At 41.8% G+C, this 24628-nt stretch overlaps 1 protein-coding gene across 8 annotated transcripts in view; it reads left to right on the top strand.

Moving 5' to 3' along the window:
• The window catches only part of snama (something that sticks like glue), a 301283-nt gene extending 285353 nt beyond the window's left edge, over positions 1-15930 (top strand). For all 8 annotated transcript variants that reach the window (XM_071664963.1, XM_071664959.1, XM_071664964.1 and 5 more), the window contains one exon: positions 12375-15930. In XM_071664963.1, the coding sequence (XP_071521064.1) occupies positions 12375-15609 (3235 nt within the window). In that variant the 3' untranslated portion in view covers positions 15610-15930. The remainder of the gene's footprint in view (positions 1-12374) is intronic.
• Positions 15931-24628: the final 8698 nt, after the last annotated feature.

A 24628-nucleotide genomic window follows, 5' to 3' on the forward strand; every position in this document is an offset into this window, starting at 1 on the left:
ACGTCCACACACACGCAAATATACATACCTACACAGCTTTCCATGGTTTACCCCAGACGCTTCACATGCCTTGATTCAATCCACTGACAGCACGTCAACCCCGGTATACCACATCGCTCCAATTCACTCTATTCCTTGCCCTCCTTTCACCCTCCTGCATGTTCAGGCCCCGATCACACAAAATCTTTTTCACTCCATCTTTCCACCTCCAATTTGGTCTCCCTCTTCTCCTCGTTCCCTCCACCTCCGACACATATATCCTCTTGGTCAATCTTTCCTCGCTCATTCTCTTCATGGGACCAAACCATTTCAAAACACCCTCTTCTGCTCTCTCAACCACGCTCTATTTATTTCCACACATCTCTCTTACCCTTACGTTACTTACTCGATCAAACCACCTCACACCACACATTGTCCTCAAACATCTCATTTCCAGCACATCCATCCTCCTGCGCACAACTCTATCCATAGTCCACGCCTCGCAACCATACAACATTGTTGGAACCACTATTCCTTCAAACATACCCATTTTTGCTTTCCGAGATAATGTTCTCGACTTCCACACATTCTTCAAGGCTCCCAGAATTTTCGCCCCCTCCCCCACCCTATGATCCACTTCCGCTTCCATGGTTCCATCCGCTGCCAGATCTACTCCCAGATATCTAAAACACTTCACTTCCTCCAGTTTTTCTCCATTCAAACTCACCTCCCAATTGACTTGACCCTCAACCCTACTGTACCTAAGAACCTTGCTCTTATTCACATTTACTCTTAACTTTCTTCTTTCACACACTTTACCAAACTCAGTCACCAGCTTCTGCAGTTTCTCACATGAATCAGCCACCAGTGCTGTATCATCAGCGAACAACAACTGACTCGCTTCCCAAGCTCTCTCATCCCCAACAGACTTCATACTTGCCCCTCTTTCCAAAACTCTTGCATTCACCTCCCTAACAACCCCATCCATAAACAAATTAAACAACCATGGAGACATCACACACCCCTGCCGCAAACCTACATTCACTGAGAACCAATCACTTTCCTCTCTTCCTACACGTACACATGCCTTACATCCTCGATAAAAACTTTTCACTGCTTCTAACAACTTGCCTCCCACACCATATATTCTTAATACCTTCCACACAGCATCTCTATCAACTCTATCATATGCGTTCTCCAAATCCATAAATATTTATTTTTTTTTTTATACTTTGTTGCTGTCTCCCGCGTTTGCGAGGTAGCACAAGGAAACAGACGAAAGAAATGGCCCAACCCCCCCCATACACATGTATATATATACGTCCACACACGCAAATATACATACCTACACAGCTTTCCATGGTTTACCCCAGACGCTTCACATGCCTTGATTCAATCCACTGACAGCACGTCAACCCCGGTATACCACATCGCTCCAATTCACTCTATCCCTTGCCCTCCTTTCACCCTCCTGCATGTTCAGGCCCCGATCACACAAAATCTTTTTCACTCCATCTTTCCACCTCCAATTTGGTCTCCCTCTTCTCCTCGTTCCCTCCACCTCCGACACATATATCCTCTTGGTCAATCTTTCCTCACTCATTCTCTCCATGTGCCCAAACCACTTCAAAACACCCTCTTCTGCTCTCTCAACCACGCTCTTTTCATTTCCACACATCTCTCTCACCCTTACGTTACTCACTCGATCAAACCACCTCACACCACACACCGTCCTCAAACATCTCATTTCCAGCACATCCATCCTCCTGCGCACAACTCTATCCATAGCCCACGCCTCGCAACCATACAACATTGTTGGAACCAGTATTCCCTCAAACACACCCACTACATACAAATGCTACATACAAATCCATTTGATTTTCTAAGTATTTCTCACATACATTTTTCAAAGCAAACACCTGATCCACACATCCTCTACCACTTCTGAAACCACACTGCTCTTCCCCAATCTGATGCTCTGTACATGCCTTATTATTATTATTTTTTTTTTTTTTTTTTTTCTTTGTCGCTGTCTCCCGCGTTTGCGAGGTAGCGCAAGGAAACAGACGAAAGAAATGGCCCAACCCCCCCCCCATACACATGTATACACATACGTCCACACACGCAAAAATACATACCTACACAGCTTTCCATGGTTTACCCCAGACGCTTCACATGCCTTGATTCAATCCACTGACAGCACGTCAACCCCGGTATACCACATCGCTCCAATTCACTCTATTCCTCGCCCTCCTCTCACCCTCCTGCATGTTCAGGCCCCGATCACACAAAATCTTTTTCACTCCATCCTTCCGCCTCCAATTTGGTCTCCCTCTTCTCCTCGTTCCCTCCACCTCCGACACATATATCCTCTTGGTCAATCTTTCCTCACTCATTCTCTCCATGTGCCCAAACCACTTCAAAACACCCTCTTCTGCTCTCTCAACCACGCTCTTTTTATTTCCACGCATCTCTCTTACCCTTACGTTACTCACTCGATCAAACCACCTCACACCACACATTGTCCTCAAACATCTCATTTCCAGCACATCCATCCTCCTGCGCACAACTCTATCCATAGCCCACGCCTCGCAACCATACAACATTGTTGGAACCACTATTCCTTCAAACATACCCATTTTTGCTTTCCGAGATAATGTTCTCGACTTCCACACATTCTTCAAGGCCCCCAGAATTTTCGCCCCCTCCCCCACCCTATGATCCACTTCCGCTTCCATGGTTCCATCCGCTGCCAGATCCACTCCCAGATATCTAAAACACTTCACTTCCTCAAGTTTTTCTCCATTCAAACTCACCTCCCAATTGACTTGACCCTCAACCCTACTGTACCTAATAACCTTGCTCTTATTCACATTTACTCTTAACTTTCTTCTTCCACACACTTTACCAAACTCAGTCACCAGCTTCTGCAGTTTCTCACATGAATCAGCCACCAGCGCTGTATCATCAGCGAACAACAACTGACTCACTTCCCAAGCTCTCTCATCCCCAACAGACTTCATACTTGCCCCTCTTTCCAAAACTCTTGCATTTACCTCCCTAACAACCCCATCCATAAACAAATTAAACAACCATGGAGACATCACACACCCCTTCCGCAAACCTACATTCACTGAGAACCAATCACTTTCCTCTCTTCCTACACGTACACATGCCTTACATCCTCGATAAAAACTTTTCACTGCTTCTAACAACTTTCCTCCCACACCATATATTCTTAATACCTTCCACAGAGCATCTCTATCAACTCTATCATATGCCTTCTCCAGATCCATAAATGCTACATACAAATCCATTTGCTTTTCTAAGTATTTTTCACATACATTCTTCAAAGCAAACACCTGATCCACACATCCTCTACCACTTCTGAAACCACACTGCTCTTCCCCAATCTGATGCTCTGTACATGCCTTCACCCTCTCAATCAATACCCTCCCATATAATTTACCAGGAATACTCAACAAACTTATACCTCTGTAATTTGAGCATTCACTCTTATCCCCTTTGCCTTTGTACAATGGCACTATGCACGCATTCTGCCAATCCTCAGGCACCTCACCATGAGTCATACATACATTAAATAACCTTACCAACCAGTCAACAATACAGTCACCCCCTTTTTTAATAAATTTATTATTTTCCTTTGTCGCTGTCTCCCGCGTTAGCGAGGTAGCGCAAGGAAACAGACGAAAGAATGGCCCAACCCGCCCACATACACATGTATATACATACATGTCCACCCATGCACAATATACATACCTATACATCTCAATGTACACATATATATACACAAACAGACATATACATATATACACATGTACATAATTCATACTGTCTGCCTTTATTTGTTCCCATTGCCACCTCGCCACACATGGAATAACAACCCCCTCCCCCCTCATGTGTGCGAGGTAGCGCTAGGAAAAACACCAAAGGCCCCATTCGTTCACAATCAGTCTCTAGCTGTCGTGTAATAATGCACCGAAACCACGGCTCCCTTTCCACATCCAGGCCCCACACACTTTGCATGGTTTACCCCAGACGCTTCACATGCCCTGGTTCAATCCATTGACAGCACGTCGACCCCGGTATACCACATTGTTCCAATTCACTCTATATATATATATATATATATATATATATATATATATATATATATATATATATTTATATATATATGGAGAGAGAGAGAGAGAGAGAGAGAGAGAGAGAGAGAGAGAGATGAAAAAGAGGGCAAATGAGAGTTGGGGTGAGAGAGTATCACTAAATTTTAGGGAGAATAAAAAGATGTTTTGGAAGGAGGTAAATAAAGTGCGTAAGACAAGGGAGCAAATGGGAACTTCAGTGAAGGGGGCTAATGGGGAGCTGATGACAAGTAGTGGTGATGTGAGAAGGAGATGGAGTGAGTATTTTGAAGGTTTGTTGAATGTGTTTGATGATAGAGTGGCAGATATAGGGTGTTTTGGTCGAGGTGGTGTGCAAAGTGAGAGGGTTAGGGAAGATTATTTGGTAAACAGAGAAGAGGTAGTAAAAGCTTTGCGGAAGATGAAATCTGGCAAGGCAGCAGGTTTGGATGGTATTGCAGTGGAATTTATTAAAAAAGGGGGTGACTGTATTGTTGATTGGTTGGTAAGGTTATTTAATGTATGTATGATTCATGGTGAGGTGCCTGAGGATTGGCGGAATGCTTGCATAGTGCCATTGTACAAAGCCAAAGGTGATAAGAGTGAGTGCTCAAATTACAGAGGTATAAGTTTGTTGAGTATTCCTGGTAAATTATATGGGAGGATATTGATTGAGAGGGTGAAGGCATGTACAGAGCATCAGACTGGGGAAAAGCAGTGTGGTTTCAGAAGTGGTAGAGGATGTGTGGATCAGGTGTTTGCTTTGAAGAATGTATGTGAGAAATACTTAGAAAAACAGGTGGATTTGTATGTAGCATTTATAGATCTGGAGAAGGCATATGATAGGGTTGATAGAGATGCATTGTGTGATGTCTCCATTGTTGTTTAATTTGTTTATGGATGGGGTTGTTAGGGAGGTGAATGCAAGAGTTTTGGAAAGAGGGGCAAGTATGCAGTCTGTTGTGGATGAGAGAGCTTGGGAAGTGAGTCAATTGTTGTACGCTGATGATACAGCGCTGGTGGCTGATTCATGTGAGAAACTGCAGAAGCTGGTGACTGAGTTTGGTAAAGTGTGTGAAAGAAGAAAGTTAAGAGTAAATGAGAATAAGAGCAAGGTTATTAGGTACAGTAAGGTTGAGAGTCAAGTCAATTGGGAGGTAAGTTCGAATGGAGAAAAACTGGAGGAAGTAAAGTGTTTTAGATATCCGGGAGTGGATCTGGCAGCAGATGGAACCATGGAAGCGGAAGTGAATCATAGGGTGGGGAAGGGGGCAAAAATTCTGGGAAACCTGGGAAGAATGTTTGGAAGTCGAGAACATTATCTCGGAAAGCAAAAATGGGTATGTTTGAAGGAATAGTGGTTCCAACAATGTTGTATGGCTGCGAGGCGTGGGCTATGGATAGAGTTGTGCGCAGGAGGGTGGATGTGCTGGAAATGAGATGTTTGAGGATAATATGTGGTGTGAGGTGGTTTGATTGAGTAAGTAATGTAAGGGTAAGAGAGATGTGTGGAAATAAAGAGTGTGGATGAGAGAGCAGAAGAGGGTGTTTTGAAATGGTTTGGGCATATGGAGAGAATGAGTGAGGAAAGATTGACCAAGAGGATATATGTGTCAGAGGTGGAGGGAACGAGGAGAAGTGGGAGACCAAATTGGAGGTGGAAAGATGGAGTGAAAAAGATTTTGAGTGATCGGGGCCTGAAGATGCAGGAGGGTGAAAGGTGTGCAAGGAATAGAGTGAATTGGAACGATGTGGTATACCGGGGTCGAGGTGCTGTCAATGGTTTGAACCAGGGCATGTGAAGCATCTTAGGTAAACCATGGAAAGTTCTGTGGGGCCTGGATGTGGAAAGGGAGCTGTGGTTTCGGTGCATCATTACATGACAGCGAGAGACTGAGTGTGAACGAATGGGGGCTTTGTTGTCTTTTCCAAGCGCTACCTCGCACACATGAGGGGGGAGGGAGTTGTTATTCCATGTGTGGTGAGGTGGCGATGGGAATAAATAAAGGCAGACAGTATGAATTATGTACTTGTGTATATATGTATATGTCTGTGTGTGTATATATATGTGTACATTGAGATGTATAGGTATGTATATTTGTGTGTGTGGACTTGTATGTATATACATGTGTATGTGGGTGGGTTGGGCCATTCTTTCGTCTGTTTCCTTGAGCTACCTCGCTAACGCGGGAGACAGCGACGAAGCAAAATAAATAAATAGTGTGGTTTCAGAAGTGGTAGAGGATGTGTGGATCAGGTGTTTGCTTTGAAGAATGTATGTGAGAAATACTTAGAAAAGCAAATGGATTTGTATGTAGCATTTATGGATCTGGAGAAGGCATATGATAGAGATGCTCTGTGGAAGGTATTAAGAATATATGGTGTGGGAGGCAAGTTGTTAGAAGCAGTGAAAAGTTTTTATCGAGGATGTAAGGCATGTGTACTTGTAGGAAGAGAGGAAAGTGATTGGTTCTCAGTGAATGTAGGTTTGCGGCAGGGGTGTGTGATGTCTCTATGGTTGTTTAATTTGTTTATGGATGGGGTTGTTAGGGAGGTGAATGCAAGAGTTTTGGAAAGAGGGGCAAGTATGAAGTCTGTTGGGGATGAGAGAGCTTGGGAAGTGAGTCAGTTGTTGTTCGCTGATGATACAGCGCTGGTGGCTGATTCATGTGAGAAACTGCAGAAGCTGGTGACTGAGTTTGGTAAAGTGTGTGAAAGAAGAAAGTTAAGAGTAAATGTGAATAAGAGCAAGGTTATTAGGTACAGTAGGGTTGAGGGTCAAGTCAATTGGGAGGTGAGTTTGAATGGAGAAAAACTGGAGGAAGTGAAGTGTTTTAGATATCTGGGAGTGGATCTGGCAGCGGATGGAAACATGGAAGCGGAAGTGGATCATAGGGTGGGGGAGGGGGCGAAAATTCTGGGAGCCTTGAAGAATGTGTGGAAGTCGAGAACATTATCTCGGAAAGCAAAAATGGGTATGTTTGAAGGAATAGTGGTTCCAACAATGTTGTATGGTTGCGAGGCGTGGACTATGGATAGAGTTGTGCGCAGGAGGATGGATGTGCTGGAAGTGAGATGTTTGAGGACAATGTGTGGTGTGAAGTGGTTTGATCGAGTAAGTAACGTAAGGGTAAGAGAGATGTGTGGAAATAAAAAGAGCGTGGTTGAGAGAGCAGAAGAGAGTGTTTTGAAATGGTTTGGTAACATGGAGAGAATGAGTGAGGAGAGATTGACCAAGAGGATATATGTGTCGGAGGTGGAGGGAACGAGGAGAAGAGGGAGACCAAATTGGAGGTGGAAAGATGGAGTGAAAAAGATTTTGTGTGATCAGGGCCTGAACATGCAGGAGGGTGAAAGGAGGGCAAGGAATAGAGTGAATTGGAGTGATGTGGTATACCGGGGTTGACGTGCTGTCAGTGGATTGAATCAAGGCATGTGAAGCGTCTGGGGTAAACCATGGAAAGCTGTGTAGGTATGTATATTTGCATGTGTGGACGTATGTATATACATGTGTATGGGGATGGGTTGGGCCATTTCTTTCGTCTGTTTCCTTGCGCTGCCTCGCAAACGCGGGAGACAGCGACAAAGCAAAAAAATATATATATAAATATATATATATATATATATATATATATATATATATATATATATATATATATATATATATATATGTGATCGGGGCCTGAACATGCAGGAGGGTGAAAGGAGGGCAAGGAATAGAGTGAATTGGAGCGATGTGGTATACAGGGGTTGACGTGCTGTCAGTGGATTGAATCAAGGCATGTGAAGCGTCCGGGGTAAACCATGGAAAGCTGTGTAGGTATGTATATTTGCGTGTGTGGACGTGTGTATGTACATATGTATGGGGGGGGGGGCATTTCTTTCGTCTGTTTCCTTGCGCTACCTCGCAAACGCGGGAGACAGCGACAAAGTATAAAAAAAAAAAAAAAAATATATATATATATATATATATATATATATATATACATACATATATGTGTGTGTGTGTGTGTATGAGAGGATGGGCCATATAGGTTTTTTGTTTTATTGTGGTTTGAAAGTGAAAGAGTCAGGGAGAATGGTTTGGTAAACAGAGAAGAGTTAGTGAAAGCTTTGCAGAAAGATGAAAGCTGGCAAAGTGGCCAGTTTGGATGGTATTGCAGTGGAATTTATTAAGAAATGGGGTGACTGTGTTGCTGATTGGTTGTTAAGGATATTCACTGTATGTATGGATCACGGTGAAGTGCCTGAGGATTGGCGGAATGCATGCATAGTACCACTGTACAAAGGCAAAGGGGGATAAGGATGAGTGTTCAAATTACAGAGGCATAAGTTTGTTGACTATTCCTGGGAAATTATATATGAGGGTATTGATTAAGAGGGTAAAGGCATGTACAGAGCATCAGATTGGGGAAGAGAAGTGTGGTCTCAGAAGTGGTAGAGGATGTGTGGATCAGGTGTTTGCTTTGAAGAATGTATGTGACAAATACTTAGAAAAACAGGTGGATTTGTATGTAGCATTTATAGATCTGGAGGAGGCATATGATAGGGTTGATAGAGATGCATTATGGAAGGTTTTAAGAGTATATAGTATGGGAGGTAAGTTGCTGGAAGCAGTGAAAAGTTTTTACCAAGGATGTAAGGCAGGGGTGTGATGTCCCCATGGTTGTTTTATTGTTTATGGATGGGGTGGTTAGGGAGGTAAATGCAAGAGTTTTGGAGAGGGGTGAGTATGCAGTCTGTTGAGGGTGAGAGGGCCAGGGAAGTGAGTCAGTTGTTGTTCACCGATGATACAACTCTAGTGGCTGATTCATGTGAGAAACTGCAGAAGTTGGTGACTGAGTTTGGAAAAGTGTGTGAAAGGAGAAAGTTGAGAGTAAATGTGAATAAGAGCAAGGTTATTAGGGTCAGTATGGTTGAGGGACAAGTTAATTAGGAGATAAGTTTGAATGGAGAAAAATTGGAGGAAGTGAAGTGTTTTAGATATCTGGGAGTGGACTTTACAGCGGATGGAACCATGAAAACAGAAGTGAGTTACAGGATGGGGAGGGGGTAAAGTTTCTAGGAGTGGTGAAGAATGTGTGGGAGAGAACGTTATCTCAGAGACGTTATCTCAGAGAGCAAAAATGGGTATGTTTGAAGGAATTGTGGTTCCAACAGTGTTATATGGTTGCAAGGCAGAGGCTATAGATAGAGTTGTACAGAGGAGGGTGGATGTGTTGGAAATGAAATGTTTGAGGATAATATGTGGTATGAGGTGGTTTGATGGAGTAAGTAATGAAAGGGTAAGAGAGATGTGTGGAAATAGAGTGTGGTTCAGAGAGCAGAAGAGGGTGTGTTGAAATGGTGTGGACATATGGAGAGAATGAGTGAGGAAAGATTGACAAAAAGGATAAATGTGTTAGAGGTGTAGGGAACAAGGAGAAATGGGAGACCAAATTGGAGGTGGAAGGATGGAGTGAAAAAGATTTTCAGTGATCAGGGCCTGAACATACAGGAGGGTGAGAGGTGTGCAAGGAATAGAGTGAAACTGGAATGATGTGGTATACCGGTGGTGGATGTGCTGTCAATGGACTGAGCCAGGGCATGTGAAACATCTTGGGTAAATCATGGAGAGGTCTGTGGGACCTGGATAGGAAGCTGTGGTTTCAGTGCATTACACATGACAGCTATAGAGTGAGTTTGAAAGAATGTGGCCTTTTTTGTGTGTTTCCCTGGCATCTCCTCAGTGAAGCAGGGAGTAGCGATGCTATTCCCTGTTTTTACTTTTCCGAAAGGGGGAATAGAGAAGGGGCCAAGTGAGGATTTTCTCTATAAGGCTCAGTCCTCTGTTCTTAACGCTACCTCGCTAATGTGGGAGATGGTGAATATTTTTTATATATTTATTATACTTTGTTGCTGTCTCCTGCGTTAGCGAGGTAGAGCTAGGAAACAGACGAAAGAATGGCCCAACCTACTAACACACACATGTATATACATACACATCCACACGCTTATATACATACCTATACATCTCAATGTATACATATATATATACACACACAGACATATACATATACACACATGTTCATAATTCATACTGTCTGCCCTTATTCATTCCCATCGCCACCCTGCCACACATGAAAAGACAACCCCCTCCCCCTGCATGTGCGCGAAGTAGCACTAGGAAAAGACATCAAAGGCCTCATTTGTTCACACGCAGTCTCTAGCTGTCATGTATAATGCACTGAAACCACAGCTCCCTTTCCACATCCAGGCCCCACAAAACTTTCCGTGGTTTACCCCAGACGCTTCACATGCCCTGGTTCAATCCAATGACAGCACGTCGACCCCGGTACACCACATCGTTTCAATTCACTCCACACACACACACACACATATACATACATATATATATATATATATATATATATATATATATATATATATATATATATATATATATATATATATATATATATATTTTTTTTTTTTTTTTTTTTTTTTGCCGCTGTCTCCCGCGTTTGCGAGGTAGCGCACGGAAACAGACGAAAGAAATGGCCCCCCCCCCCCACACACATGTATATACATACGTCCACACACGCAAATATACATACCTACACAGCTTTCCATGGTTTACCCCAGACGCTTCACATGCCCTGATTCAATCCACTGACAGCACGTCAACCCCGGTATACCACATCGCTCCAATTCACTCTATTCCTTGCCCTCCTTTCACCCTCCTGCATGTTCAGGCCCCGATCACACAAAATCTTTTTCACTCCATCTTTCCACCTCCAATTTGGTCTCCCTCTTCTCCTCGTTCCCTCCACCTCCGACACATATATCCTCTTAGTCAATCTTTCCTCACTCATTCTCTCCATGTGCCCAAACCACTTCAAAACACCCTCTTCTGCTCTCTCAACCACGCTCTTTTTATTTCCACACATCTCTCTTACCCTTACGTTACTCACTCGATCAAACCACCTCACACCACACATTGTCCTCAAACATCTCATTTCCAGCACATCCATCCTCCTGCGCACAACTCTATCCATAGCCCACGCCTCGCAACCATACAACATTGTTGGAACCACTATTCCTTCAAACATACCCATTTTTGCTTTCCGAGATAATGTTCTCGACTTCCACACATTCGTCAAGGCCCCCAGAATTTTCGCCCCCTCCCCCATCCTATGATCCACTTCCGCTTCCATGGTTCCATCCGCTGCCAGATCGACTCCCAGATATCTAAAACACTTTACTTCCTCCAGTTTTTCTCCATTCAAACTCACCTCCCAATTGACTTGACCCTCAACCCTACTGTACCTAATAATATATATATATATATATATATATATATATATATATATATATATATATATATATATATATATATATATATGTAACACTGTGGTATACTGGTGGTTGACGTGCTATCAGTAGACTGAACCAGGGCATGTGAAGCATCTGAGGTAAACCATGGAAAGGTCTGTGGGGCCTAGATAGGGAGCTCTGGTTTCATTGCATTACACATGACAGCTATAGAGTGAGTGTGAATGAATGTGGCCTTTTTCGTATGTTTTCCTGGTGCCTCCTCACTGAAGCAGGGGGTAGCAATGCTGTTTCCTGTTTTTGATTTTCCAACAGAAGGAACAGAGAAGGGGGCCAAGTGAGGATATTTCCTCTAAGGCTCAGTCCTCTGTTCTTAACGCTACCTCACTAACATGGGAAATGGCAAATATGTATAAAAAAGAAATATACATATACATATTTGTTTCACTGTGGAAAGGGAATACAAAAGATACTACATTATTACTAACTCTACCAAGGTATATTAGAGGTTCTTCAGATTGATTTAGTTATTCATCTTTAGAGTTCTCAGCCGGAACAGATTTCAGATATTTAGGTGAAGGTATTGAGTGCTGGTTAAACTTCCTGTGATTGCTCTTCCTAGATAAGATGCAGTGATTGGAGGATTCATATATTTACTATATAACTGTAGTTTTGCTTATCATAAGGAAATGCAGTTGCCCCCCTTGATTTATGAGTAAATGAATGTGCAGTAGTCTTGAGCACACATATTTTGTATGTTATTAAGCATGATACTGATATGTTATTTGGAAGAGAGGTTTTTTTGCTCCTTTCCATTAGATTTAGAATTGGCTAATTGCATAAATATACAGTGTTAGGAGCTTTAAGTTCACAGTTATATAGTAAAACGCTTTTTATATGAATGTGCCATTATTATTCATTATCTCCTTGTATTTCAAGGTATGACCATCAAGGACATGAGAACTTCAACGTTGACTATCAAGATTCAAGGGGACGTGGTAACAGAGGTCGCCGCGGCAGGGATCGTGGAGGTTTTAGGCAGGGGGAAGATTTTCGTTTTGATCAGCGCAGTCAAGAGCTGAGACACCCTTACGACAGGCCTCAGCCTCCACGTGATGATCGAAGGGGGTTGATTGGAATAGTTCCATGGGAAAGAGAGGATAGTAGACATAGCTATGATATGGAAATTGGAAGAAATGACAGAGGTGGAAGACTACCAGAGGGGGAAAGAAGACGCTTTGGAGATTTAAGAGATTCTACCAGAGATTTTGATGATAATAGAACCAGAAGAGAAAGGGATGGAAGTGAGAATGTTAGGAGGCATGATGAAGACTCAGGTCGCAGAGTTTTTGATGAGGATGATTGGAGGAGATATTCTGATGTTGAGAATAGGAAAAGATTTGAAGAGGAGGACGACCGACGTAGACATTTTGAAGGACGAAGAAGCCATGGCGATGGTAGAAGTGACCCTGAAGATGCACATAGGCTTCCAGAAATGGACCGTTATGATGATTACAAGAAGTTTTCTGCTTCAAGAAAAGAAGATGAAGGTAGAAGAGATGAAGGCAACAGAAAAGAAAGTGATTCCAGAAGAAATACTGAGAGTTCCCGAAAGGAAACAGGTGAGGGTAGACTTGGACGCCATGAAACGAAGAGGGCCGATGAGCGTGAACGTGATGGGAAGTATAAGTCTGAGTCTCGTCATAGAGAAGTGCCTTCACAAGATGAGTCTTTAGAATTTAGAAGCAGATCTCATGATTCTCCTGGTAGGAGCTACAAAAAATCCCCTGTAAGGGACCGGAGAGAAAGGGATGTAGACAGAAGAGACAGAGATGCTGATAGAAGAGACAGAGATGGAGATAGAAAAGATAACTATAAAAGGGATAGAGATACTAGTGACAGGAGAGAGAGGGACAGGGACTACGATAGAAGATCTCGAGATTTAGACAGAAGAGATCGAGATGGAGATAGAAGGGAAAAGGAAGTAGATAGAAAAGAGAGGGACTCAGAACGAAGAGAACGAGATTCACAAAAGGGAGAAAAAGATCATGAAAGAAGAGATGGAGATAGAAAAGAGAGACTTGATGAAAGAGCGAGTAAAGATGACAATAAAAAAGATAGAGAAAGCAGAAGAGACAGGGATGGAGATAGACAAGTCCGTAACTCAAGATGGGACAGAAGTGATACAAGATCAGAGAGGGAAAAGGAAAGTGATAAAGGCAAGAGTGACAAGCACAAAGGGAGATCGCAAGAAAAGGATGACAGGAGCAGAAATTATTCAGTTGATGAAAAGGATGAAAAGAGAAAGAGTAAACAGAGGGATGAGAGACCAGAAAGTCATAAGGAAAAAGACAGTGGAAGTAAAGATACAGAAAGTATTAGTAGATCAGAAAAGAAAAAGCATGATAAAAAGAAAAAGAAGAAAGAGAAGCGAAGAGCTTCTCAGGCATCAACTGAGGCCTCTCAGGCAGAGGTATCTGGAGATGAGGGGGAAGACAAGAAGAAAAAGAGGAAAAGAGAAAAGAAAAGGAAAGTTAAAGGTCATATAAATGAAAATAATAAAGATATGGAGGGTGAAAACCAGCCTTTAGAAGAGACTAAAAAATTGTCTGACACAGATGGTGAACCTCCACCAGCAGCCATAGCTGACAATGTAACAGCACTTATTACAGAGACAAATTCTGATACAGTGCCACAATATGATGGAACTCCTGAAGCTGATGCAATGAATGAGGAAATTGCTGCACCACTGCCTCTTCCACAGCTGTCAAAATGGGAAAGGGATGAGGAAGTAACTGTAACACCCAAAGGCTTAGCTGAAAAGAAGGTACCAGAGGAGGAAAGGAAGGTTACTGTTGATATACTCAAACGTGCAGAAAATGCTATATTTTCAGGAAGAGGGTTAGCATCTCGAAAAGTTTTTCTTGACACCCAAAAACAAAAAGAAATTGAAGAAAGAAGTCCAACCCCAGATTGGGATCGCACAGAGCTGCGAGAGGCAAAAAGGCGGGGCCCATCAATCCAGATAACTATATCTTCAAAGACTGAATCCCAGATAGGGCGTCCAAGGGGGGGAAGGTCTGCACCATCAAGTCCAGAAAGATCTGATGAACGAAGGACAATATTAAAATCAAAACGCATTGCAGAAAGTGAAATGAAATCAGAGAGACATGCAACAAGAACAGGCAAAAGGTCTCCTAGTCCTAATGATACACATGTAATAAAAAGCAGAAGAAGGAGTGAGAGAGAAGATAAATTGCATGTTAATGAGGAGAAAACCATAATTGTTAGTCAAAATGATACATCAAGTAGAAAGAAGAGCAGTTCACCCATACCTGAAAGTCACACAAACCTTTGTGAGGAATTGAAGGAACACATCAAAGATACTAAACCTATAGAAAACATAAAAGATGTAAGTAATATGAATGATCAAAAGGAATTGAAACAGATATTGTCCCCTGCAAGTGAATCGGAGCTGATAAGTTTAAGAGAAGATATTCCTTCAGCTAAACAAAATGTAGATGAGAATGTTTCTGTTGTACAAACAGACACTGTAACTAGTACCTTTGATGATGAATCTCTTCATTCTCATGGGAAGACTGAATCAACCATTGTAGAAGATGAAGTTGATACTGTGGAAAATAACTCTGCCATTAGCCAGGAAATTTTAGACCGTATTGCAATGGCTCCACCAGCAGTTGTCAAAGATCCTGAAGAACTAGAGGAGGGAGAAATTCCAACAGATACATCCAGTGAAGGTGTCCTTGTTGGAGAACCTGTTGCTGAGGCTCCTCCAGAAATAGGAGTAGCTCCTGCAGTTGAAACTGAGCCGGTACTGGATGAGGAAAAGAAACATAGGTATTCTCCTATTCGTGTACCTACTCCAGTTCAAACAGTACAGATAATAGAAGAGGTAAAACTAAAGGAGAAAAGCAAAAAACGGAAAAAAAGAAAGAGGTCTTCCAGTTCCAGTTCAAGCAACAGTAGTACTTCATCCAGCAGCAGTAGTAGTGAAGATGAAGAAATTATAAAGAAGAAGAAGAGAAAGAAAAAGAAGAAGAAAGTAGCTGATAGTGATTCTAGTGATGGAGAATCTAAAAGTAAGCACAAGAAGAGAAAGAAGGAAAAAAAGAAAAAGAAGAAAAAAGAAAAGAAGAAGAAAAGTGACAAGTGAATGAACCCTACCATTATTTTCATATTAGATGCCAAAGAGAACCTTTAAAAAATATTCTTTAATCATTTTTTACAGTAATTTATCATAAACTGGGAATGAAAGATATAGGTTTCCCATGCATCTGAGAATAAATTTAAAGTTCATATACTCCTTATTTTGTCTCAAATTTCAGTGTTGTGAATAATTTCATGTAAGTACATGTATCATATATACTTGTAAATAAATATATAAAAGTACATGAATTATTTTGTAAATACATGCAGTGGTGTAATGGTATTTTGTAAATCAGTATATATGGAGTGTAAATAAAAATTTTGTGATGATCATATTTCAGTATCCTTTTTTTCTGGGTAATTTTCTCATAATTATCAAAGTTCTCTGAGGTTTTCCTTTACAAATCCTAAAATAAACATATTCTTCCTTAAGATAAATAGATAAGTAAATGAAGAATGGTTTAATGAATTCAGGCAACCATTCAGATGAAAATATACTGTTGAATAAATACATAATTGGGTTCATAATAGTTATTAGTTAATAAAAGAGTTTAAGATCAAGGTGGGGATGGATACCTCTATGCTTTGGATAAGCACAAGTGAAGTCTATCTACATGATATAGAGCAAATTTTACTGTATGTTCAACTAATCACTTAATGGTGATTAGTTGAACTAAGAAGTGAGAACACTGCAAGAGGCCTATTGGCCTGTGGTAGGCAGGTTCTGAGTCTGTCCACCCTACAACCAACCGCCTGACCCATAAACACATCCAACCTTTGTTTAGAGCTATAGATTTTCTTCATAGATTCCCAATTAGTGATTGGGACGTGCAGGAAGATCTAACTACTTATCTAATTCTGTGCTTCTCTTTTGTGTGAATTCTACACAACAGGGGTGGTTGTCGGTAAGCGACCAAAACTACGTACAGATAGTGGAAGAAGTGTTTAGTTGAATGAAGGTTGTATGGACACAATAAGAGGAAGATAGAAGATCAAACTGCTGACAATAGGTAGAAGTAAGTTGAGAGGTGGCAGTAAGATGATGGTTTGATATACCTTACCGACCGAAACACAGTGACCTCCCAGCACCGCTCAACCTTCCAGTGCGGCCTGTCAGACGGGAGCAATGGGCTACCCCGCCAAGGCGTCCACCGCCCGCCCGACAACCCAACTTCAGGAACTGGTACATGCCCGGGAGCCACGGGAGAACAGCCTAATCCCGCACACCCTAAGCCAATGAAGGGGAGATGACCTTTAACCTGCCCGGTGGCCGACACCAGATGGACAAGGCAGGCCCGATTGCTCTTGAACCACATCCTGTAAAGGGAACGGGTCCAGGTTAAGGTTTTGACACTGCACACCTCAAGGTCCCGGTGTGTCAGCCCTAGCCCAATGAGAGCACTTGCGCTTTCTTGGCATCATGCACCACACCAATTCACTGTGGCAGATGTTATGTGCATGGTGCCCTTTCCGGTAAGATCCCGTACGCCCTGTAGGACTTCCGGGGTGCCGTAGTAGATGCACTTGTGTTGGTGTGCAGCCGAAAGCGCAAAGTGGATTCCAGAGACCAGTGTATCTATTACCCAGGCCTCTGTACCTTTGGAAGCCACGATGTCCGGCTTTCTAAAGGACCCCACAACTGGAATGCGCGGCTCCCAGAACACCTCGTAACCCCTCTGCCTCAAAGACCCAGCTTCCACTCCTGTACTCGGCAACTTGTTCCATAAATCTATCACCCTATTCCCAAACCAATATTTACCCACATCTGCCCTGATTCTATTTTTTTCTAATTCAAGTCCATTATTTCCTCTCCAATCTGGTGGTACCATTCTATGAACTTTATTCATATTACCTTTATTAATGCCCTTCACCCATTTAAAAACTTGTGATATAAAGTTATATATTGGCTGAATTGCAATAGTATTTTGATATACATTATGTATAATGATGAACATTGATATAAAGTTACAACTGCAGTAATACTGTTAACATACATTATGTATTGATTGTTGAACATTGTTAATATATTCCTAGTTGTATTACAGTAATACAATAGTTGACATACACATGACTATAGGAATTCTAAGCTACCTGCATGCTTAGCTTTGCACTTGTTCATGGATTATTTATGAAATTCACAGTAGTAGGTATAGGACAATTCTTGTACCTGTATGAGCACTGGTTGGTGCAAGGGATTGTGGTGACAAACATTAGGCAGTGGAAGTTGATCTTGTTGGCCTGGTGCTGGTATTTGTGACTGTCCAGGTGTTAACTGTAGAAGATTTCCCCTCAAGGAAGTTTAACTGTCAGAGGGCCAGAGAATATGTCAGTGTCATGTATTTTACACTAAGGTGACAGTAGCTCCAACATGGGCATCTTAAGAGACAGTTATCGAGTGAGTTACTGGTTCACTTGTAAAGGTATCTAATATGTATATCTCTCACTATCAATTCATGAAGGTAGACACTCTTGTAAGTAGATGGTAGGTCCTATCAGACATGATTCAAGTATCAAGCTGGGGACAGAGAGAGAAAATTCAGGTCAACATGTTGACCTGTAGGTGGCTTGAGAGAGTTACTGACATGCCCTACCCCATTGAGGGTTGGACGAGGTGGATGGGATGCTGAAATGGTTTGAACAGATGGAGAGGATGAACAAACAGAGATGCCTAAGGACTAGCAGAATGCATGTATAGTGCCCTAATAGAAAAGCATGGGAGACAAAAGTGAATACTCTAATTAGAGAAGTAGAAGTCTGTTGCGTGTGAGTGGTAAGGTGTATGAGTGTTTATTATGAGGCTGATTATGTACACACATCTGACTGGCAAGTAGCAGTGTGGCTTGAGACTTGGTAGATGATAAGGGGATTAGGTGTTTGCTTTGAAGAGTTTGTGAGTGATAACAGAGTGCACTGTAAATGGTGTACTTGGATTTGGAGAAAGCATATGATAGAACTGACAGAGGCTTTGTGTATGGTGCCCTGAACATATTGTAGAAGTGAAAAGTTAATGGATGTAGAGATAAAGTTTTACCAGGAGAGTGACGTTTATGTATGAATAGGGAGGAGGGTGAGAGTCTCTTGATAAATGAGGGTTTGCATCAAGGATGTTCGATGTAGCAGTGGTTATTTGATCTGTTTATGGACAGGGATGGTGAGGTAGATGAATTCAAGGGCCTTGGAATGAGGGGTCAGTCTACAGAATGCTTAGGTTGTGGGCTGAAAAGTGAATCAACTGCTGTTTCGAGATGTCATGGTTCTAGTGGCAGATGCAAGACAGAAACTCCAGAAGCTGAAGACAAAGTTCGGGAGAGTATGGGAAAAGAGAAAGTCGAAAGTACACTATGAACAAAAGGGAGATGAGACAGGATAGTGTGAGTGTAAGTTTGAAAGGGAGGAGGTGGAGTGCTTTAGGCACCTGGGAGTGTACATACCAGCGCTTATAAAGCGAGTCATAGGGTAGGAAAGAGGGCTAAAGTCTTGGATTCATTAAAGTGCATGTCCAAGGAGAGGTAAGTATCTGTAAGGGTAAATATAAGTATGCTTGCAGGTATGTTAGTCCAGTGTTGTATAGATGCATGTCTGCAGCCTTGAATCCAAAAGAAAGGAAGATGGTAGATGTGTTGGAAATGAAAACCCTAATGACAATGTGTGGTGTGAGGTGTGTTATGTACAAAATTAGTGTAAGAGAGAAGTAACGTACTAAGTGCAGTATGACTGAAAGATGACAAGGGTGTTGCTGCAGTAGTTCAAACAATGGATAGAATGAACAAACACTCTAACAAAGAGGATTTACCAGCAGAAAGTGGGGAGAAGGATGGAGGAAAGATGGCATTTGGACTTGAACATTTAGGATGGTGAGAGGCATACATGCAATAGTATGAAATAGTTTGATATGGGACTGTGGGGATCGACATGCTGTCAGTGGGCTGAACCAGGACATATGAAATGGTCAAGTTAAACCCTGGTATAGTCTGTGGAGCTAGGTTTTGGATGGCAGGCTTTAGTTTCGGTACATTATACATGACAGCTAGAGAGTGGATTTGTGCATGTCAGACCATGTTCCTGATGCCACCTCACTAAGTCGGGAAAAGTAATTGGGTTTAAGAAAATTGGAACTATAGAGAATGAAGATGTGCAGAAGATATTTAGTAATGTAATATCATAAAGCACGTGAATTAAAACCTCCTAAGAACAAAAGGCCATATAAAGCACAAACTAGTTGTGATTATCTAAGAGCAGTGAACAGTTGAAAGTATGAGAAGAGGTGAACCTTAAAAGAGTAGGGATATTCAGTAGGCGAACTTCTGTAGGCTTGATGACGCTGTGGATGAGGAAACCAAAGAAAATCCATGTTAACCCTTTTGCTGTAGCTAGGGGAATAGCCACAACTGCCCCAGGGGAGGTGAAAAAAAATATAAAGTACCAAAAGAAATATCTTTCTAATTTTTACTGTGTTGATGAATTTAGTTCTTTTTCCAGATTGCAAAAATATATAACTCATTTAAACTTTCTAAAAGGGGAAACAGAAGAAGGAGTCACACGGGGAGTGCTCATCCTCCTCGAAGGCTTAGATTGGGGTGTCTAAATGTGTGTGGATGTAACCAAGATGAGAAAAAAGGAGAGGTAGGTAGTATGTTTGAGGAAAGGAACCTGGATGTTTTGGTTCTAAGTGAAACGAAGCTCAAGGGTAAAGGGGAAGAGTGGTTTGGGAATGTCTTGGGAGTAAAGTCAGGGGTTAGTGAGAGGACAAGAGCAAGGGAAGGAGTAGCACTACTCCTGAAACAGGAGTGGTGGGAGTATGTGATAGAGTGTAAGAAATTAAACTCTAGAGTGATATGGGTAAAACTGAAAGTTGATGGAGAGAGATGGGTGATTATTGGTGCATATGCACCTGGGCATGAGAAGAAAGATCATGAAAGGCAAGTGTTTTGGGAGCAGCTGAATGAGTGTGTTAGTGGTTTTGATGCACGAGACCAGGTTATAGTGATGGGTGATTTGAATGCAAAGGTTAGTAATGTTGCAGTTAAGGGAATAATTGGTATACATAGGGTGTTCAGTGTTGTAAATGGAAATGGTGAAGAGCTTGTAGATTTATGTGCTGAAAAAGGACTGGTGATTGGGAATACCTGGTTTAAAAAGCGAGATATACATAAGTATACGTATGTAAGTAGGAGAGATGGCCAGAGAGAGTTATTGGATTATGTGTTAATTGATAGGCACACAAAAGAGAGACTTTTAGATGTTAATGTACTGAGAGGTGCAACTGGAGGGATGTATGATCATTATCTTGTGGAGGCGAAGGTGAAGATTTGTAGAGGTTTTCAGAAAAGAAGAGAGAGAATGTTGGGGTGAAGAGAGTGGTGAGAGTAAGTGAGCTTGGGAAGGAGACTTATGTGAGGAAGTACCAGGAGAGACTGAGTACAGAATGGAAAAAGGTGAGAACAAAGGAGGTAAGGGGAGTGGGGGAGGAATGGGATGTATTTAGGGAAGCAGTGATGGCTTGCGCAAAAGATGCTTGTGGCATGAGAAGCGTGGGAGGTGGGCAGATTAGAGAGGGTAGTGAGTGGTGGGATGAAGAAGTAAGATTATTAGTGAAAGAGAAGAGAGAGGCATTTGGACGATTTTTGCAGGGAAATAATGCAAATGAGTGGGAGATGTATAAAAGAAAGAGGCAGGAGGTCTAGAGAAAGGTGCAAGAGGTGAAAAAGAGGACAAATGAGAGATGGGGTGAGAGAGTATCATTAAATTTTAGGGAGAATAAAAAGATGTTTTGGAAGAAGGTAAATAAAGTGCGTAAGACAAGGGAACTTCAGTGAAGGGGGATAATGGGGAGGTGATAACAAGTAGTGGTGATGTGAAAAGGAGGTGGAGTGAGTATTTTGAAGGTTTGTTGAATGTGTTTGATGATAGAGTGGCAGATGTAGGGTGTTTTGGTCGAGGTGGTGTGCAAAGTGAGAGGGTTAGAGAAAATGATTTGGTAAACAGAGAAGAGGTAGTAAAAGCTTTGCGGAAGATGAAAGCCGGCAAGGCAACGGGTTTGGATGGTATTGCAGTGGAATTTATAAAAAAAAAAAAAAGGGGGTGACTGTATTGTTGACTGGTTGGTAAGGTTATTTAATGTATGTATGATTCATGGTGAGGTGCCTGAGGATTGGCGGAATGCTTGCATAGTGTCATTGTACAAAGGCATAGGGGACAAAGGTGAGTGCTCAAATTACAGAGGTATAAGTTTGTTGAGTATTCCTGGTAAATTATATGGGACGGGTATTGATTGAGAGGGTGAAGGCATGTACAGAGCATCAGATTGGGGATGAGCAGTGTGGTTTCTGAAGTGGTAGAGGATGTGTGGATCAGGTGTTTGCTTTGAGGAATGTATGTGAGAAATACTTAGAAAAGCAAATGGATTTGTATGTAGCATTTATGGATCTGAAGAAGGCATATGATAGAGTTGATAGAGATGCTCTGTGGAAGGTATTAAGAATATATGGTGTGGGAGGCAAGTTGTTAGAAGCAGTGAAAAGTTTTTATCGAGGATGTAAGGCATGTGTTCGAGTAGGAAGAGAGGAAAGTGATTGGTTCTTAGTGAATGTAGGTTTGCAGCAGGGGTGTGTGATTTCTCCATGGTTGTTTAATTTGTTTATGGATGGGGTTGTTAGGGAGGTGAATGCAAGAGTTTTGGAAAGAGGGGCAAGTATGCAGTCTGTTGTGGATGAGAGAGCTTGGGAAGTGAGTCAGTTGTTGTTCGCTGATGATAAAGCGCTGGTGGCTGATTCATGTGAGAAACTGCAGAAGCTGGTGACTGAGTTTGGTAAAGTGTGTGAAAGAAGAAAGTTGAGAGTAAATGTGAATAAGAGCAAGGTTATTAGGTATAGTAGGATTGAGGGTCAAGACAAAAGGAGGGAAGTTTGAATGGAGAAAAACTGGAGGAAGTGAAGTGTTTTAGTTATCTGGGAGTGGATTTGGCAGCGGATGGAACCATGGAAGCGGAAGTGAATCATAGGGTGGGGGAGGGGGCAAAAATTCTGGGAGCCTTGAAGAATGTGTGGAAGTCGAGAACATCATCTCAGAAAGCAAAAATGGGTATGTTTGAAGGAATAGTGGTTCCAACAATGTTGTATGGTTGCGAGGCGTGGGCTATGGATAGAGTTGTGCGCAGGAGGGTGGATGTGCTGGAAATGAGATGTTTGAGGACAATATGTGGTGTGAGGTCGTTTGATCGAGTAAGTAACGTAAGGGTAAGAGAGATGTGTGGTAATAAAAAGAGTGTGGTTAAGAGAGCAGAGGAGGTTGTTTTGAAATGGTTTGGTCACATGGAGAGAATGAGTGAGGAAAGATTGACAAAGAGGATATATGTGTCAGAGGTGGAGGGAACGAGAATTGGGAGACCAAATTGGAGGTGGAAAGATGGAGTGAAAAAGGTTTTGAGTGATTGGGGCCTGAACATTCAGGAGGGTGAAAGGCGTGCAAGGAATAGAGTGAATTGGAACGATGTGGTATACCGGGGTTGACGTGCTGTCTGTGGATTGAACCAGGGCATGTGAAGCGTCTGGGGTAAACCATGGAAAGTTCTGTGGGAACTGGATGTGGAAAGGGAGCTGTGGTTTCAGTGCATTATTATATGACAGCTAGAGACTGAGTGTGAACAAATGTGGCCTTTGTTGTCTTTTCCTAGCGCTACCTCGCACACATGAGGGGGGAGGGGGTTGTTATTTCATGTGTGGCGAGGTGGTGATGGGAATGAATAAAGGCAGACACTATGAATTATGTGCATGTGTATATATGTATATGTCTGTGTGTGTATATATATGTATACGTTGAGATGTACAGGTATGTATATTTGCGTGTGTGGATGTGTATGTATATACATGCGTACGTGGGTGGGTTGGGCCATTCTTTCGTCTGTTTCCTTGCGCTACCTCGCTAATGCAGGAAACAGCGACAAAGCAAAATAAATAGATAATGAAAATTAAAGGTGCCTAGTTAAAATGCCACTGCAAGGTGGCTTTTGCAGCCAGACATATGAGTATGTTACCACAATTTTTTAGTTTCAATTATATCAATGTAATGTTGTTTGTTTGCACATTGTATATAAGCACACATTAGTAAGCATTTTGCTTAGAATTTTAAATGGAAAATTCCATGTATACTTTACAGTAGTGTACTGCCCTGCTGCTGCAGTGCTCTTATATATACTCCTCCCTCCAATATGAAGATGATGATAAAACCCTTTAGTCTTCTGTCTTCTTTTAATATGGATGAGGCATCAAGACCCTAGCAACTTTCTGTTGACATACCAAGAAGGTCTTAAATGATAAGGACAGAAGTTGGGGCATGCTGCAAGTAAGTTGGTAAAGTAAAGGTGGGGTTTGCAATGAAAGGGTTAATTATGTGTATTAGAGGCTTGAATTGTGTTTGATGGATGGATGAATAGAGACCTAAGTTTTGCCAGAAAATTTGACTGTGTAAAGACATTAACCATAAAGTGCTACAGATTAGAAGGTATGGATAAGTGATGTGTAAGTTTGTATGCATATGATTAACCTCATGTAAACAGGGATGGAGCTTGAAATAACTAAAAGCAGAGTAATTTAGGAGGGGGAGGGGGGAAGGTAATGTAGGTATGAATAAAGATATGAAAAATAGGTGCTTGAAAAATTAGTAGAAAAATTTTTCATGCCTTTCAGGAAATGAAGAGCTGTAGTATCAGAGGATATAGGTATAGAATGCAGAAAAGGTAGCGAGGTTAGTTATTCCCTTCAACATGAGGTAAGACTAGCCGGAATGGGACTTGTAAAGCTGGAAAAGCAAATCTGAGTGATGAGTGAGATGAAATGTTGAGTCAAAGTAGTAATCAGATGGATTGAAATATCTTTACTGAAGGAAGAATGAAATGAAATGTCTTTACTAAAGGAAGGGTCAAAAGGACCTGTACTGGATAACCGGACACAGTTATTATTGATCTGTATGCTTGCACAGGGAGTCAAAGATATTTCAAGAATTATATAATTGATAAACCCTGTGATAAA

The sequence above is a fragment of the Panulirus ornatus genome, chromosome 9, assembly GCF_036320965.1.
Source record: "Panulirus ornatus isolate Po-2019 chromosome 9, ASM3632096v1, whole genome shotgun sequence".
Lineage (NCBI taxonomy): Eukaryota > Metazoa > Arthropoda > Malacostraca > Decapoda > Palinuridae > Panulirus > Panulirus ornatus.